General features: G+C 45.2%; 1 protein-coding gene across 6 annotated transcripts; it reads right to left on the bottom strand.

Moving 5' to 3' along the window:
* Window positions 1-423: 423 nt before the first annotated feature.
* ZBTB18 (zinc finger and BTB domain containing 18) lies at window positions 424-8,118 on the bottom strand. 6 transcript variants are annotated; one of them, XM_074863249.1, is made up of 3 exons: window positions 7,906-8,118; window positions 6,371-6,454; window positions 424-4,271 (listed from the first exon to the last, which is right to left on the bottom strand). In XM_074863249.1, exons 2-3 carry the CDS (start codon window positions 6,381-6,383, stop codon window positions 2,689-2,691), a joined length of 1,596 nt encoding a protein of 531 aa, XP_074719350.1. In that variant the 5' UTR covers window positions 6,384-6,454; window positions 7,906-8,118; the 3' UTR covers window positions 424-2,688. The 6 variants fall into 6 exon arrangements, with proteins under 6 accessions (XP_074719350.1, XP_074719351.1, XP_074719352.1 ...); XM_074863250.1 differs by lacking the exon at window positions 7,906-8,118 and adding an exon at window positions 6,953-7,150; XM_074863255.1 differs by lacking the exon at window positions 7,906-8,118 and having other exon boundaries at window positions 3,165-3,471; window positions 3,584-4,271; window positions 6,371-6,934.
* Between the last annotated feature and the right edge of the window lie 10,487 nt (window positions 8,119-18,605).

Below are 18,605 nucleotides of genomic sequence, written 5' to 3'. Positions count from 1 at the left end.
AGCTGCTTTTTATTTTTTTTTAAATAAATGTTTAGTCCATAAGAGAAATCCCCAAACAAATTCAGGATTATTTCAATTTTCCTCCGTAGTCCAGACAGTTTTGATGTATTACTGGTATTGTGAACATTTTGACTGCCTACTGTAAGGTTGACGGCCAGTCAGTACCCGGCCATGCTTCAGATTAAGTTGTTGCCTTCTGCTCTAATGTTCCGATAGAGACTGAATACAAAAGAGTGAGCCTGAGAGAGCTCCTTGGGGTGAAATTAAGCCCAGAAAAGGAGTTGTGCCTATGTATAGATATTTGCATGGTAGCAAAATTTCTGGAATTTAATAAGATTGCTCCTGCAAAAGTGTTTGGGGAAGGAAAAAAAAAACCAACAAAAAAACCCTCTACAGAATGATCGAGAGCTACACACACAGAAATGCTTTCAAAACACAAGCATTTAATTTTTTTTAAATGTTAAGTGAGATGTAAATATGTACGTTAGCAACAAAGTGCTCAAAAGCATACTGAAAACATATTCCATACACAGTTAGCAATAGAAGTCTGTACAAAAGTAATAAAGTTACACATTATAAAAAATACTCCGTAACTATAATTTAAAAGAGGGAAAAAAGACAAGGGAATTGATTTCTCAGTTCATATAATTTATTGCAGTTAGCACACAGTTTAAAAATTCACCAACACACCAATAGTACAAAACTAAACAGCATTATAAGTTATTCCCCCCTCAGGAAAATAAAACATACTATGATTGTCAAAGCTAGATGTCAGTCTAAGTTTTAGAACAAAAGAAGAATGTGAAACTAAGGAAAGGAAAAAAGCAATCACTCACGAGGACCACAAAAAAATCCAAGAGAAAGTCCATTTTCCTCAGACACTGATTGTCTTCTCTAACTTAAGAAAAGAATGTAGTTTTAAAACCTAGAGACTATTCAAGTAACTAAAGATAACGCTCCAAGGCCATTTTCACAGCTTTTTTTTTTTTGTTTTAAATGCCATTACAGCCAAATTAACACACATTTGACCAAATATTTCCAAAACAGTCCAGCAATACACAATGGAGTTTTCCATTCAGTATCTTAAGCACAAAAATAGGCTATGTTTACAGTAGTTAAGGCGATCAAATTTTAAACAAAAGCAGAGGAAAAAAAAAAAAAAGAAAAAAAAAGGAAAAAACAGCAAACGTTTTCCATGCTACTCCCATAGACCTTATTTGTAAGTGCAAGACAGGAAAACAAACACTGTGCAAAATGCTTTTGACCTGCGTGTTGGTCATTAAAACCACACGTCAGGCTGCAGTCTCTGCTGCTTGGATACACATAGTCCTTCCCCTGCCCTCCCCCGGCCCCCCTGTCACTCAGGCCTTCCCAGGCCTTTCAGCCCGGGGCTTTTTTTTGCCTTTTTTTTTTTTTTTCAGTCCACAGCCTCTTTTCAACGGGGGGGAAAAAAAAGAACGACCTATTGTGGTGGAGTGGTGCAGCAGGAATCCTACAAATGCTCATCTGGGGAAATGGACGCACCTCAGTTGGAGCTGGCGTGGGGTCTGTGCAATTAGAAGGGGTCTGGGGTTAGTAAATGCACACCGCACATGCAAATCTCGAAGCCTGGTTGTAAACATTCATTTTTTTTTCCTTGTTAACATAGCTAAATCGGCGACTCGTAGCTTAAGTTCTTCTCAACTTAAAGACAGTGGGAAAGTAAATTTAAATTAGATAAAATAAAAACAGTGCATTTCTCTTCTTCATAACACCGGCATTTTCAACGGTGTCGTTTTTTTTTTTCCTAAGGAAATTAAATAATTTTCAACTCACTCGTTAAAGTTATACAATGCAAACAAAGACAAAAATATACTGAAAATCATGCATTTCTGTAGCGTTAATATTTACTTTTCAAGACTCAACTAAGAGCATCAACACAACCTGCCAAGTTCTTTGATACCTCCCCCCGGCCCATGTAATCAATTACAGTATACAATAACAGTAATTCACATTTTTTAAACACACAGTTCATCACTGCTGAAGCTGCAATATCCTTTTTCATCCCAAGCAAACCTTCACGTAAGACAGAGTCCCAGTGATCCCAGTGTACTCTCGGGGTTTTTGTTTTATGTTTTTGTGTTGTTTTTTGTGTTTTTTTTTTTTTTTTCCAGTGGGAACTGTCAGAAATCCAGAAGTTGCCATAATAAGTTTTAAGTCAACTGCTTGTTTAAAAATAGATAATCCAGCATTTCAGAAATTTTCCATTTGGGTCTAAAAGCATTCAGGTTTCCAACAGCTAGAAAGGACTCATGCAATTATAGAAATGTAAAGGAACTGACAAAATTGGGAGAGGATTTCTACATTCAGATTTTATGAGGAAAAAGATCGAGACCTTAAAAGAACGCAGTGTTTTGGGGAGAATAAAGCCACGTCCAAATTTTTTGAATTGGAGATTCCTTAGAAGTAAAGTATCCGCTGGCTTCTATTCCGAAAAGGGGGAAAAATACGCTCCGTAATCTGTTACTTTGTCGGATTACCTCTACAGTTCATTTTTATCGGAGTGCTAAATTAGTGAAATACTCATGCTGCCTTAAAGTGCAAAAACAAGCTAATAGCCAAACTTTCAGTTCAAGGAAACAAGATTGCTTTTAGACTGTACCACAACTATATAGATTTATATATATATTATTTATATATATAAAAATTTTATTTCCAAAGTTCTTGTGAGCTATCTTCTAAGGTCCAGTCTCTGACAGTAGGTAAGCTCAGTGCTTCGCTTTTGACAGACAATGAGTTCACCAACTCACAGTGAAACTTCCGAATGTGTCTGTAAAGGTCTCCGGACTGCGTGAACCTGCGTTCACACCACTTACAAGCGTGAGGCTTCTCCCGCGTGTGAACCACTGCGTGGCGGCTCAGGTTGTGGGAGTACTGGAAGCTCTTCCCACACTGGGTGCAAGTGTAGGGCTTTTCACCTGAATGAGTCCTCTCATGACGTTTCAAGGTGTACATGCAAGAAAAAGTCTTACCACACAACGAGCAGGTCGGGACATTGACATCGGTAGCAGGCTTGCTGCGGATCCCGTCCTGCTCTCGAAAGTGCGTGCTTAAATGGATCTGCAGGATGTGGGGGCTAGGAAAGACCTTGTTGCAGAGAGGACACATGAAAATTTGGCCAGCGGGGCTAAGTATGTTTGACACGTAAGGGAGCAAGCTGCTGTCCATGTTTCCTTCCACCTGGACTCTCTCGTTCTCTGGAGTTATCATTTCATCATCGCTTGCCTTGTCCTCTCTATCTAGCTCCCTCAAGACCGAATCTTCCCTCATCGGAGCCAGGTGGGCCGGCTCATACTGTACCCTGTTATTAGTGCTCACACTTTCTTTCACAGTGCTATGTTCCATATCATAGTCATTAGTGCCAACATCACTCTCATCACAGGAAGCCTCTTTCTCCACCTTCACCTGAACCAGGCTGCTTCTAAGCATGTCCTGCGAAGAGAAATAAGAACTGTTCAAATTTTCAACTCCTGAAAGGCTGGACTTGACAGACAGGTCCAGCACGCAGTCAACATCTGCTGAATCCCTCACGGAGGTGACAGACCTCTGGGACAAAGACTCTGTTGAGCTGCAGGGGCTGGCTACTGTTTTTCCAGCTGCTGCTGCGTGCGTCTCTGCCTCTCCGCCAGTCTGGGGAATGCCTGCTGAGTCTGAGGGCAATCTCATCCACATGTTCCCAGGCTCAGCCGCCAAGTCCCTTTTGCTAGGCAGGATGTTCAATTTTTCATCTTCTCCGTCGTCTTCATCGCTGGGCAAGTCTCCTGGCATGTGGCTGCTGCCGTCGGAGAGGCTCTCCACTTTGTCTGAACAACTTGAGGCGTCTTCCTCCTTTTTTGTACTGTCTGCCTCCGTGGTTGCTTTCTCTTTCAGCTTCTTTTTGCAGACTTTGACAATGTCATACATGTGGAGATAACTGGCAGCTGCTAGCACGTCTTCAATGGGCAAGTCTTTGAACTGGAGCTTTCCTTCGTACATGAATTCAAGCAGGAGAGCGAAAGCTGGGGCTGTAACAATGTCGCTGTTCAGATGAACAATGTCCCTTTTGTCCAGCTGGTCCTTGTAAAAGAGGTGGAAATACATGCTGCATGAAGCCAGTACAGCTCTGTGCGCTCGGAACTGGGCATCTCCTACCAGAACAGTGCAATCACAAAGAAAACCCTGATGTCTCTGCTCACTCAGACACTGCAGCAAATGTCTACTGTGGTCAGGAAACTCCATACTGTCTTCATAACCTATAAGCAACGAGATTTTTAAAAATTAAATGTAGGTCGGAATCACAGAACTTATGAATCCAAGTTATTCTACTCTAAAAGCCTCGTGTTTATATTGCCAGAATTCTGGTGCGGACAGCGTGCGAAGATTATTTAACACGCATGTACGATGGCAACTCTTTCCCCGATCAACCACTGAAGTTACGATTTCCTTTCCATGGTAAATAAGCCATTCTACTAGGCGCATAGGTACATTTGTGATTTTTTTTAAAGTATCACTGCTGTTCATAAAATCTGTTCAATAGTTAGGTTTTTTTTTTTAAGGGAACTTCCTCCAGATTGCAACCCTAGGAGGGCAGACCCCCCCCTGAAAAAATTTGGTTTTTTTTTAACACTAAGTTTGAGAGATCACAGAGGGGGAAGAAAAAAAAAAAATCAGTTCATCAACCTTCTTTTCAAAGTCAAATTGTAGTAAGAGGAGAGGTTCGCACATGAAGAAATGCTAATATACTCAAATCTGATAGTCTAACATTCATAAAGTATAAAAATGATTTACGGGTGTCAATTTATATCGACAGCAAAATGAAGGTTTTTAGAAATTTAGTTCAAGTTGTTTTCTTCTTGTAGTAAGTTCAGTTCCAGGTTTTAAACCTTCTCCATACTGTACAATAGAACATGAACATTTTTTGCCAACATGCAGAATTTACAAAAGAAAACTAACAAGCAAAACGCCAATGAGCACCGCTTCCCCTATGCAGAAGGACAGAAATTTCCTTCCCCTCCCACACCAGGCAGAGTTTACAGTACCAAACTTAAAAAAAAAAAAAAAAAAAAAAGTCATTCAATGTGAGCGTGTGTGCATGTGTGCACATTGAAAATCTGTATCCCGAGTACTGTTCTTACCCAAGTATTTTTCTATTCACCTTCCTTGATGACAAAGAAAAAATAAACTTAAAAAAGAAGTAGAGAAGTCGAAACTCAAATGGAAAGTAAAATCTCTTAAAAACCTGTCTTAATCTATTCTTCTGTGATTGATAGCAATGCTCTCCCAAACCATCTAAGCAGATCTCTAGGCTGGCAGATATTACTGAAAAATCCTCATCCCTCGCAAACCAAGATGTACTAAAACTTACAACACAACCCCTGCTATATTCTGTAAAATACCATTGCTAGAGTAAAGCACGAAGATTTACAATACAATCACTTTAAGTGCCCCACAGCCAACATCAATCCTAATCCTTAAGAGGGCTAAAAATAAAGATTGGAGGGCAGCTCACAAGGTAGCTGTGATCAAATTAGGAGGCTGAAAGGACAGAGAGGGACGAAGAAGGAAGCTTATAAACATCTGATCCAGCTGACTGTGGCCATATGGCAGCTGCTGCCCAGATAAAGAGATTAAGAATAGAGGAGTGCGATTACAGCTGTCTGGCCAATTCAGGCAGCTCAAATCTACAAGTTCTAAATTAGTCGCAAATACAAAAACTCCTTCAAATAATTATTGTTATGCTGAAATAAAAGATTTCAAATGCTACATGCGAGAAAGAAAAGAGGAAACCAGTCAAGCCGTTCTCCCGGGTACAAAAGTTTTTAAACACATAACTGATTTCTATCTTTCAGAAGCACTACAGCTGTATGCTACTACGGTTCTGAGCTGCTGGATATTTAACCATGAAGTTTAATGAAAGACTTGCCCACAAACACATTTTAGCCAGAACAGTCCTTTTCAAAAAAGCACACTTTTGTATATTTCACCAAAACCCCGGTAAAGTCTTTTAAAAGATGCAATACAAGAACAGAAAGCAGAACTCTCTTTAGGCTTGCCACTAAATCCACTGCAGTTTTGGTCTCAGAAATGAAGAATGAACTTGCTCTGTCCTTCTTCCAAACCAAGACATTCTCCCAATATGCATTAAAGTTAATGCTAACAATGTGCCCAAGAACTGATACTCTCCAACTGTAGCCCAAGTCTTTTGACCAAGTCCACTTATCTATTTAACACTCAATTTCATATATTACCTCTAAACTTGGTTAGAAAAGTAATGTGATTTTTTTTTTCTGAAATTCAATAAACAACACACCAAAACAGAAATATGCTGTATCTAATCTATTGCTACTCCTACCTTTAGTACACATAAACCTGATTAAGTCCTTTCCTCTGAGTCTTGCTGGCTCCAGGTCTGTTAGATCGGTGGAAAAAAAGCAGACTAGGAGAGACAGATGCAAAGTGGAGATGATGTTAGAGAGGAATGAGATACCTTCTCCACACACAGATCTGCACACACTAACTCCCTGTCTGTGTGTTAGAATAAAAGGCTGAGGGATGGCAGGCTGTCAGCTGCTCTGACATCATGTTCAGATGGAAATGCTACCTCCAGCTGTGCTCCTTTTAATGCCATATGCTACTCCTCTACACTCCTGCCACCAGCTTTTTCTTAGGAGAACTTTTCTCTTCTGTTAGTATAAACAAAATACTTCAAAGTCTCTTTTTTTCAAACTTTCTAACAGGGAGGAAAAAAAAAAAAAGAAAATCCTAAACATATGGGGCTCTACTGTATTTGCAGCATAGCAACACTTCTGTCTCAAGTTGGAGGACCGCTTTCTATACTGACAGCGTACCCCAGCCACAGGGTTACCCGAGAAATCCATACCGATCCGGTCCTACTGAGCCCAGAGGTTCGGTTAAAGAGGAAATTAAACCGAACCTATTTACTCAACTGGCGGCTCCCCGCTCCACCGTCGCTTCTTTCAGTTTCAACGCTCAGGCAGCGTAAGCGACACCGAGCACTCCAACTCCAGCTCATTTCAGACAGCAAAGCAGTTAACCTGGCCGGGGCACTATTTCAAGCGTTCAGCTTTACTCGCAAATCGCTTTTCCCCTGCGGGGGCTCGGGCTGCCATTTATTTGACTGCTGTGGCACCGGGACGCCAGCCCCCGGCCCCGGCAGCCCCCCCCTCCCCACCAGCCGCTCGGCAGGGCGGGCAGCGGGCGTCGGCGCGGCCGGGCACCGTGCCTCTCGCACCACCGGCGGGATCGGCCCCCCCGGCCCCCCCCGGCGACACTCACGCCGCGCTCGCCTCTACCAAGTTGGGCGGTTCACCTGCCCGCTGCCGGGCGGGGGACGAGCCCGCTGTCCCCCGGGCCGGGCCGGGCCGTGAGGGGAGGCGCGGCGGCGCGGGCCGGCGGCGGCGCGCAGCAAGTTCCCGGCGGGCCCGGCCCCCCCATCCCCGCCGGGCGGCGGCAACTTTTCTCCGGGGCTGCCCCCGCCCCCCCGCCCCGCCACCCCAGGCCGGGGCCGGCCGCCCCCTGCGGCGCGGGGGCCTGGTCCCGCCGGGCAGCGCCGCCCCCACCCCCGCCCGGGGCCGGGGCCGGGCGCGCCGGCGGCCGCCCCGCGGGGAAGGAAGCAGCTGCCCGGCGCGCAGGAAAAGCCGCCCCCGGGTCACGGCGGCAACAAAAGAAAAGTAACCGGGAGCGGCGCCGGGGCGGCCGGTCCCGCCGCCCGGGGAGGGCTGCCCCCGCCCCCCGCCTCTCCGCCCGGCTGCGCCCACCCCCCGCCGGACCCGCCGCCAACTCCGCCCGCCCCGCGGGGCCGCAGCGGCCCGGCCCGGCCCGGCCCGGCCCGGCGGGTGTGTGGGGATGGGGGGCAGCGGGACTCACACTCCGCGGCGGCCCGAAGTCCCCGCGCTCCCGCCGCCGCCGCCCGCCGGCTCCTCTTCGCTCACTTGCCGCTCCGGGATCGCGTCTCGCCCCCCTCCCGCCCTCCCCCCGCCCGCCCCCCGCGCCCGCTGGCCGCCGCCCCCCCGGCCTCCCCCCTGCCGGCAGCTGAGGAGCGAGCGGGGCAGCCGGCGGAGCGAAGCGGGCCCCGCGCTCAGCGGCTCCCCATGGCACCGACGGCCGGAGACGGCGCGGAGCCCGGGGCCGGGCGGCCGGGCGCGGGGGAGGGGCGGGGGCCGGGGGGGGGGAGGGCGGGGGCGCCGGGCGCACGCAGCACGGGCGCACGCACGGCGGCGGCGGCGGCGGCACAGCCGGGCCCGGGCTGCGGCAGACAGATGTTCGCCCCCTCCTCCCCTCCCCGCTCCCCACTTCGGACTCCGCTCCCTGACTGACAGCCCGGCCCGCCCGCGCCGCCGCCGCCGCCAACCGGCGCGGCGCCCCGCCGATGAGTGACGGGCCGCGGCGGGCGCTGAGTGGAGGAGGGCGGCCCGGGAACGCCGGCGGCGCCGCCAATCGCGGCGTGCGGTGAGGCAGGGGGCGTGACCCGGCGGGGAGCCGAGGCGGAAGGGGGCGGGGCCCCGCCGAGCCGGGGAGGGGGCGGGGCCGAGGGTGGGGCGAGCGCGGAGGGGGCGGGGCGGGAGGGGGCGGGGCTTTGCTCCTGAGGGCGCGCGCGGGCTGAGGCCTCGCGCCGGTTGCCGGGGCGGGGTGGGGGGGGTGGCGCGGTGCATGGCGGGACGGTGGAGGGGTGGCGGGCCGGCAGGTGCGGCCGGGGCCGCGGCCGGGGTCGGCGCTGGGGTCGGCGCCGGGGTCGGCCCTGTGCGCGTCCCGGTGGGGCGAGCTGGGCCGGCGTCCCCGGGGGGTGAGGCCGGACGCCTCCAGTGTGCCCCCGCGTTGTTGTCTGGCCGCGGCGGTGGCGGGGTCACCTGTGCCGGCCTAGGCCCCATGCGGTGGGATCGTGTGTAAGGGTGCGCAGCCTGTCCGGGGAGGCCTTGGCGGCCGCCGGTGCTGGCCAGGCCGGCGTGCCCACCTTCAGGGAACTGCCCACCCCCGGCCTCGCTCCGCGAGGAGTTTGCCCACTGTCGCCACCCGCCCGGTGTGGGCTGCCCGCACATCTTGGGCAGCAGGTAGCCCCACTGCCTGGGCCTTACTGTGCTACCTCGGGGCCGTTCAGGGTGGAGAGCGTGATGTAAATTACTGAGACTGTGCAGTCGTTAGGAGCCAAGAACATTAGTAGCATATAATTGCTGTGTTATTATCTCAAGACCCAAGACCCGTCACCTGCCCCTACTAAGAAGAACAAGCGATCGACTAAGATAAGGAAACTTTATGCAAAATTTACTGAGGGATCCGTATCTAGGAGAAACACAAGTTGCTGATGCCTGATAACTTTGCAGAAGTTGATGACAGAAACATCTGGATTAACAGATAAGCCACAAGGATGCTGATGGATGCTGCTGCTGCAAGACACAAAAAAATATAATTGCTTTGCTGCACCACATTTATGATTGGATAATTAGAAATATGCGTTAGTAGGTAATTAGGTGATTCATATCATACCCTGGTATAAAACCGCTAAAGGAAAATCCCTAGGGTGTGCCCAGTTTGGCTGGGGCACCTCATGCACGTGAATAAATATTTACCTTTGTAATTCTGTAGTTTGTGTCCTAGCTTCTCTCCTCAGTTGGCATGGGCCACTTGTGAATTTGTAACAAGACGGCGATGGGAGCATACTTTGGCTCCTCTCTCTTTTAATGAATTGCCCAGCCCTGGGCTAGAGTTTCCACCTCTAGCATTGCTCTTCTGTCAGTAATATTTGTGCTTCCCGCCACAGCAGGGCAGGTGACGAGGAGCCCTGCCAGCAGGTCAGCGTCGTTTGGGATGTGCGCGTGCCCGGGCCTGCCCGCTCCTGGGCAGCGGCGGGAAGAACGGTGCCTGAGGGGAAAAGGAGCTCTCCAGACCTCGGGGTGGTTCACAGGCAGGTTGAGGTCAGCGGCTTTGGAGAATACCACGGCTTAATGGTGGGTTAGGATAGGGCAGTGGAGGCCAGGTTTGAAGAGCTAAGGTCTTTCTTAGGAAAAGGCTAATCCAAGGAGTTGGGTATTTCCCCATCTCCCGTTAAGTTTCAGGTAAACAGTTAACAGAGGGAAGTATTTTGAAGAAAACTAGGCCCACCAACAGCAACTCAAGAGTTTAAAGAAAAAGAACTCAGTTATGTATTAATAACCAAAATTGATTGAGTAGATATACAAGCTGAAGGCACCTACTTAGTCTCTTTCAATAATATGAAACCGTTACAAAGAAACATACTGAATTCTAGCTGTGCCTAATGTATCTGACAGCACTGCTATGTATATCACACAGCAGCTAGCATCTAGGTGTCCATATGCTTCAAGCATTACATATATAAATATAAAAAAATATAAAATATAAAACCCTTTTCTCTCTATCCTTTGGTGAACTGATTGCTCATGCAGACCCAGTGTGGGATTTTTTTAATTATTAACCTCATAGCGTTTCCGTCCTTCTTAGACATTGATATAATTCCATCTTTAAGGTGTTTTTTTTTTTTTTTTCCGTTGGCATCATGTTCCATGTTCCATTATACCTGGAACTCGATGGGGTTTTGTCCTTGTCTTCAAGATGCACCAGCTAAGATGCTGACTCTTCATGTTTCCTGATTGTCTCCTCAGTGCTAATAATCACTTCATCTGAGAAAAATCAGTGCTCTATTCCCTGCTGCCTGTCATTTCTTGAACATCTTCCCTATAACTACTGAACTGCTTTTTCCTTCAACTGCAAAAATAAATGTTGAAAATATTTTAATAGGAAATACCGTTGAAAATAGTTCTAAAGTTGTTGTTGTTTTTTTTAATCTAAACCATACAACTAACTTATGCAGTTATATATATTTAAACTGTCAGTGAATGTGCCTGAAATGATTACATTAGCTATGTTGTCCTAGATCTCTAAACAGCATCCTGCCTCATGCTTCCCAGTATAAGCCCTCTCACCAACTGCTTGGGGTCAGTTAGTAAGACCTCAGTTTGTGAATACTTACTTATACAAGTGCAGCTTTACTGAGGGAGGCAGTTTTGTTGTTTTTATGGTATAAAACTCTGGGAAAAACGAGGCTGCTTAATGTGAAGAAATTCAAAGAATTTATTTGCTAAAGAGGACATTTAGCAAATGGACTTTCTCAGGTCCTTCTAGACTTTTACAGGACCCAGAATTTAAAAATAATCTTAAAATAAAATTTCGTGTGGCATTACTGTTCATATATTCTGTTCACTTATTATTTCCTCCCCATACATGTGAACTTACCTCCTTATGTTTTAAGATGTACTGAGAAAAATCTTATTGCCCCTCACTTTACAGTGCAGATTCCTAGTTAAATCAGGTTGTATTTTCTTTTCTGTTCTATCATTTGACTATATGACCTTGGGCAAATAAATCACTTTGTCCTTTTTGCCTCTTATGACTGGTTCACCCTTGGGGCTGCAGTTATTTCTTAATACAATTATATTTAAGAGAGTGATCTGCAATTACTCTTTATACAGCTGTTGTAATAAACCATTTTTTTACTATTTCAAAACAGGAGATGGAGTGAAACAAAAAGAGAGTGTAGGTAACATTTTAAGATTAAAAATCTTTCTGGCAGTGAGTCAAACTTCATTGATTTAAACCTGGAACTGTTGACATTTGCAATTTTTTTTATGTGAAAGAAACTCTAATTTTTTTAAAGAGTATTTAGAGAGGTTTAAAGACTTAACATTATTTTAAATATAGAAACAAGATGATAGAAAAGTGAATTAAGAAAAAAATCCTACACAGGGAAATCTCACAAATACCCTGTAGTCCAGTTGATCCTCTGTTAGAAAAAATAATATAAGACAGGCGTTCCATTGGAAGGGATGGTGAAGCCTTGTTGTAAAGGGACATAACATCTGGCAATACACCTGGTCTCTACACATATTTATAAATCACCTCAGGCATCCCAAGGTACCGTAGAGAACACACGAAAATCGAACTAAGAACATTTATAAGCCAAAGAAAATAAAAATGTTCTTGATATCGTGTGGAAAGAAATGAGTCTCATTTACTGCACAAACACAGTTTGGAAAGACATGATGCAATTTTGCACTTCTTGCACCTTTGCACCTGCTGACTTTCATTTATATCCTCCAGGCAACAAGCAAGCCTGAAGGCCTTTGGCTCATAACCAATGCTGACGTTGCAATGTGGTGCTACAGGAGCGCCTGCAGCTCTGGTAGAGCCTCCCCGCTTGCCTCTGATCTGAGAACATCGAGGTTTCCTGGCGTCTTTTCTAAAACGGTTTGTGTGGTGAATCTCCCAGTATTGTTTGTTGCTGCTCAAGATTGATTAATACGTAGCGAGCTGCTTTGCAGATGGCAGCTTTGCCTGCAAGCCTTGAAATGTGTTCGTCGCATTTGTTGCTGGAGCTTGAATGGTGCTATACACTCGTGGAAACTCTTCCTGAGGACAGTCCAGCAGAAGAGCCCTGAGCTGTCAAAGGTGCCTGTGTGATATTTGGGTCCAGAGCCATAGATTTGAGTGTTAACATAGCACAGCTATAGTGTGGAACCAGCTGCAAATTTGGCCCTTAATACTTCTTTCTTATACCTGCTATAACACAATTTTCTACATATTCCTCAAATTGTAGAGCAGTACTGTGCTTATTACCATACACACCATCCATTTTGTTCTCCATGGAAAAAAATAAATGGACAATTAAAACTGCTCATCTGTAGTCAAACATCCCAGGTTTATGCTCTACAGGTTATTTTGGACCAGATACTGTCACCCATATGCATTACTACTGTTTTAATTGATAGAACAATGGAAAGTGGGTACCCCCTTGGTAAATTAAAACTCTCCCAGAATGCTTTGACTAATAGGACTGGATGTACAGCAGCAAATACCTCTGGAGGACTTGAGTCATGGCACTCTTGATTTTTTAAAAAAATTTTCAATATATTTTTTTAAATGGTAGTGAAAATTATTTAATGGCAGTCTGGTTTTCAGAAAAATTAAAAGTAGTTTCTGGAGCTGCCATCACCTGAGATTCAGCTGATGTCACCATGGAACTGAGTTTTCACTCTGGTTAACCAGTGCTAAGGAAGTGCCAAGATAACATAATACAGCCTTTGCATGAATTGGATGAATGTGCATTTTATTGTGCCAGAGTCTGACTGGATCAGTAATTCTTATCAGCCCTAGCCATGCTGGGTAAGCCACCAGGATGTGCTCAGCTAAGAGCTTTTCTTAGCATGTGGGCCAAAAATTTCTGTCTCCTCTCAAATACTATCACGTAAAGGAGAAGGAGTGCCATGCACTGAGATTTATCACCTAGCATTCACGCGGCAAGCTGAGGACAGGCACTACTGATACACTTTCTTTAGGTCCAGGTGTCATTTTCTGGAGCATAGATTTGTCTAGCTTTAAGCTACAGCTTCTGCTTCACATGGGGATGATTGCTGAGATCAGTGACTTCTTTGTGACGTCCCAAGACAATTTCAAGGCTCTGCGTAAAAATTTGATCATAAAGAATGGAATTGGCCTCATGGGTAGAGATGTGAACTGGAATTCAGTTGGATTTGGTTGTTGAGTATTAATGATATGCACACCATCACTGGAACCAGAATAGAAATGTTTTCTCTCAAAAGATTGCTTGTTTTGGATACAAAGGAATTGGCTTCAAATTTCTAGTCTAAGAACACGTGGCTGCTGGGGTCCACTCTCTCACAACCCCAGCCAACCATGAACATCTGCTCAGGACAGACCTACGCCATGTGCCACTGCATGTGCAAGTATTTCCCCAAACATATATAACAAATGCAAAACCTAGAGTTCAAAAAGACAAGAGACACAGATCATGATGCCCCGGAAGGAAGAGAGCGTGAGCGGTTGTTAATTTGTGCCCTGGGCCCCTGCAGTGGCAGAGGCGTACTGGGTGGGACTGCTCAGATGATACCGAGATATCTTTCTTCTACAAAACCTTCTGTGGTTCCTGCTGACGTCACACAGGTGCGACTGGGTATTGTATTCAGAGTAATTCTGAGAAAGCTTGAAGGTGTGAAGCCTTTTCAACTAGTGTGACCAACACCAAGTTTGGTGGGATTGCCTTGTTCAGAAGTTAATAAATGAAATGCCAATTTAATTTTATAAAACTGTTTGCTTAATTTTTCTCTCTTTATACGCTGTGTGTGGGTGTACGCATCTGCGTACATTTGGGGGGTGCCCCTTCTACAAGGACATGCTGTAGAAACAAAATAAGTAATAGCCGCTGTACTATTATTTCACTATATTTAAAGCAGACCTGAAAAATACAATATTTAACCAAAACCCAATTAAATTGTCTTATGCTTTTTCTGTAATTTCTTTCCTATCATTACAGATTACAAAGACATTTATGCCTAAACAGAAGCTGTCTTCTTCCAATCAGCCTGCTCTTTCTGCTCAGTTCATTCACTAAATCATTTAATCACCCAAGGCCATATGTTACCATCTTGTGTAAAACGGGTGGAAGAGAAAAAAAAAAATATGCAAAAATCTCTGCACAAGAGTGGGTGTCAGCATCCAGCATAGCTCCCACTAGGAAGCACAAAATATAAAATGTTATCACCAGTGAATGTGACTACGAAAATAAACCGAGACAGACAAAAGAAAGAGACAAGACATTGCAAAGGTGAAGGAGACAATCTTTGAATCTCAATTCTGGACAGAAGAGTTATGGGCTAAATGTTATGTGTTAGTCCATGTGCTTGTATTCTCAATATTCTGTCATTAATATAGTTGCTGTGCTCTGCTGTAATTAGCTTGAAAGCACATTAACTCATGCTTACAGTCCTGGTTTTTACATTGCATGAATAAGACCCTGTCCCTGACTTGGCTCCCTCCTGGCTCTTCTTTATCTCTCTCTCCATGTACTGGTGCACATTTTGTCCCAGGTATTTCTGTGCAGAGTCATATGCTTTTACCACTCGGCTTCAGCTGCTCTTCCCTGTCACGATTACTTCGCGTGGCTTTCTCTCTTGGCACGTTTGCTGGGTGACAGACCCTTGGGAAACACATGGCTCGGAGCAAATCATGGGGCATGTGCTCCCATCAGGGAACCAGGAGGCTTGAGAGAAGTTAAAGGTGAAAATCTATTATTTTTAAAGCAAGGGGACTTTCCAGTTTTATGAAAGGACCCATAATCCACCCTTTCTTATACCTTCAGGAAGGTATTGTGTGTTTCCTTGCCTGTGAGCTTGTGACAGTTGCTGCAGTTGGAGACAGGAGAGCAGCTGATCGAGGGGTCTCCACCGAGAAGCCACTGCTGCTCTCCACTCGCAGAGGCTCCCAGGACAGGGGCATAACACTACAGACTGCAAAAAACCACCCTCCTCTAAAACTGCACATGCCGGTTTATCCTAAGACTATGAAAGCATAAAAGATTATATTTTCATTTGCATGGTTTGCTGGTTTTTATTTGGCAGCTACAATAACAACAGGCTACAGTGAGCCCATAAAACAAAGTGAGAACAGCAGCTCATTTTTGTGGCAGAATGTAATAGCTATGGCTAAAGGGCTTACATAATTCATCTTAAACCCTTATGCCGCTATTTATTGATGTTTAAATGAAAATTAAACTCTTAGAGCCATAAGGAGGCTTCTGGTATCTGAAACGGGATTTTGATGCCGATATTTTTATCCGACACTGCCAGCTGAAAGCTTCCATCGGGAAGCATCTTGCTGGGAAGCACCGCGACTGGGCAGGGCTGGGTCTCCCTTCCCCTGCCTGCTGCTCAGGGTAGCACCAAAGCCCTTGAAGACCCCTGAATGGTAGAGGGGTTGATTGGCCATACCTGGGAGTCTGACCCGAGAGGTTGCAACCATAAGCCGTATTTCCATGATGGGAGGATGGTCACTGAGGTGACTGGCAAGAGAATATTTACCACTTTGGCAAGCTGAAAAGGTGAAGTAAAACTGAGGCATCTGGTTTCCTTAAAGGCAGCGTATGATAGGAACAACATCTCTGTGATTACTCTTCCTAATACATGAGAAGACAAAAGATTCAGCTAACCACACTGTTAAGAGTAGAGGAAGGATTTTTATTTCCCAGAGGCTTTTAGAAGGTTATTTTGTTTGTTTCTCAGATTTTCTGTGATGTATCATTTTTTCCCCCCTCTCTATTCTCCAGAAGATAGAGCAGATTCAGGAAGTGAATTGCTGCTTAGGGAAGTGTCCTGCCTCCAAGCTGACTTATATAGTAGGACATATGGCATAAGTTATATTTGGACAGATGTGAACAAGTAGTCAGTGGATTTGATAAGATTCTTTATTTAAACTAACTTGCACAGTGTCACTGTTCTATCATCTTTCTCTCCTTCCTCAATCTGATCTTTTGCTGGTTTCAAGAATTTTAAATATACATTACGTCTAACTAGTCTGTACAGCTTAAATGCATTTCAGAGCATTCAGTCATGACAACAATATCTGATTTTCTCCACACTATGATTGGCAAATATCTGCTTTTGGTGATAAAGCAGGCACAGATGATAAATTGTATGAGTTGCAAACCCCAAGTGATTAACCAGTTTGAGACAGCCAAGCTCAATGTGAGTCATTTTCATTGATTTGTTTAATTTGGCCCCTGACACTTCTGTTTCACTGGTGTGGAGTTCAGGCACAAAGTAGTTCTGTACCTCCCATGGGTAACATAGAAATAGAAAAAACCAAAAAAGATTAAATGAATTTCAAGAGATCACTTAGTTCATCTCCCTGACTGGATCGCTGTCAGGATCATCTGTATCTGGGCTGTTTCTGAGAAACACTGGTCCGTCCTGTTCTCAGAAATCTCCAGTGAAGGAGACCCCATCATCCACCCAGGCAATCCTTCCTTCCCTGCTCCATTAGCCTTTCCGGAGATACATTTTTCCTGCTGTCTTCTGGCAAGTATTGTTGTAAGAAACTTGTTACTTCTTGTCCTACCCAGAGTGGCCAAGCAGAAGAGTTTATTTCTTCCGTACCCTAACAGCTCATGTACTGAAGGTCAGCCATCGTACCTCATCCAGCCTTGTCTTTTTTAGATTAAACAGCCCTATATATTCCTTGTAGGTCATGTTTCTCATGTTTTGTCTAATTTTTTCCATCTTCCAGCTGCTCCACCTCCTTCTTGGCCATGCCCTGGCTGTGGATCCTGCACTTACACAGTTTATTATTCCTACCGAAGCAGAAAATTTTGCTTTCATCCTATCTGCCATGCATCCAGCTTTTTTGGGCCATTTTGCAATCTGCAGAACCATTTTGAATTACCATCTTTCCTCCAGTGTGTTTGCTGCTGTCATCTGCAAATTTAAGAGTTGTGCTTTTAATCTGTTTATCTGTATCATTAACGAAAAAATTGAGTTATGTCAAATCTAGGACAGCTACCTGGAGAACTGGACTCGATATAGCCCTTCAGTCTGGCAGTGAATTTTTGGTAATGATCCCCTGCATATGGCTTTTCAGCCAGTCCTGCCACCACTGGTTAGTTTTGTCTTAACCATGTTCCCTGGTTTAGTCACAAGAGTATCAGGTAGGGCAAGGTAGGCAGCCTGGCTGAAGGCAAGACACAGTGTCAATTACCTCCCGTTCTCTCAAGGCCTCTTAACCTGTCTCAGAGAGGAACTGGGTTTGTTTAACATGCTTCATTCATGATAAATCAGTGTGGACCAGTGCTCATCTCCTTATTGTCTTCTAGGTGGTTTTAAAATGTTTAATTATTTGTTCCTGTATTTGTCCGATAAATTCAGTTTGATAACTGGCCCGTAATTCTCTTTTCATTCTCTCTGAAGGATAAAATACCCTCCTTGTCCTCCATGAGTTCTCAAAAATGACTGTTACTGATCAGGAGATTGCTTCAACTAGCCCTTTGCTATGCAGATGCTGAAGGGTAAGTACAATACGGGTTAGAAAATAATGAGCACCTTATCAATGACCACTGTTTGGTGGTGCAAAGAAGGGGGTCACAGTGCAGCCTTTCATCCCAGCACACCAATTTCTCAGTGGCCTCAACGGAGCCCACTCCCTCATGTTAGCTCCTAAACCACAACTCCTCAAAATTAAACTTTTCTAGCATGTTATAACTCTCAAAAGATAGCGTGGGTGGGTGAAAAAATATATTCCTCAAGGCTTGAAAATAGATGTAAGTGGATATTTGGCATAAAGCTAACAAAAATGAAAAGCCATGGAAATGTATTAACTGCCACAAAGATGGGTTTTAACTGCCAGTGGCAGTTCAGCATACAGGTCAATAACTGGGCCTAATGCTCACCTTTTTGGTACAGACATGTGCTGCATAAACATATGTGCCGTTTTAATTTCCAGGCCCACTCTTTAATGGTTAAAAGCTAATTAAAACATACAGTGGCATTTTGAATCAATATAGCGTATGGACTGCTGCAAATTCTCTCATCAGGCGTGTTGCCCTCAGGAAGCAACATTAACTTCAACAGCAAAATAGGGCTGTGGGCTCATTAATCATCACACTCAGAGACAGTCTGGGTGGCAGTGGCAGCAGCTCTGTGTGTTTCTGGTGGTGAAGATTGGATACAATGGTTAGATATGTGAAGTGTTGCACAAACATTAACCATTACAGC

The sequence above is a fragment of the Strix uralensis genome, chromosome 3 (assembly GCF_047716275.1).
Source record: "Strix uralensis isolate ZFMK-TIS-50842 chromosome 3, bStrUra1, whole genome shotgun sequence".
In the NCBI taxonomy this organism is placed as follows: Eukaryota; Metazoa; Chordata; class Aves; order Strigiformes; family Strigidae; genus Strix; species Strix uralensis.
This window is presented reverse-complemented; position numbering and strand designations above follow the sequence as displayed.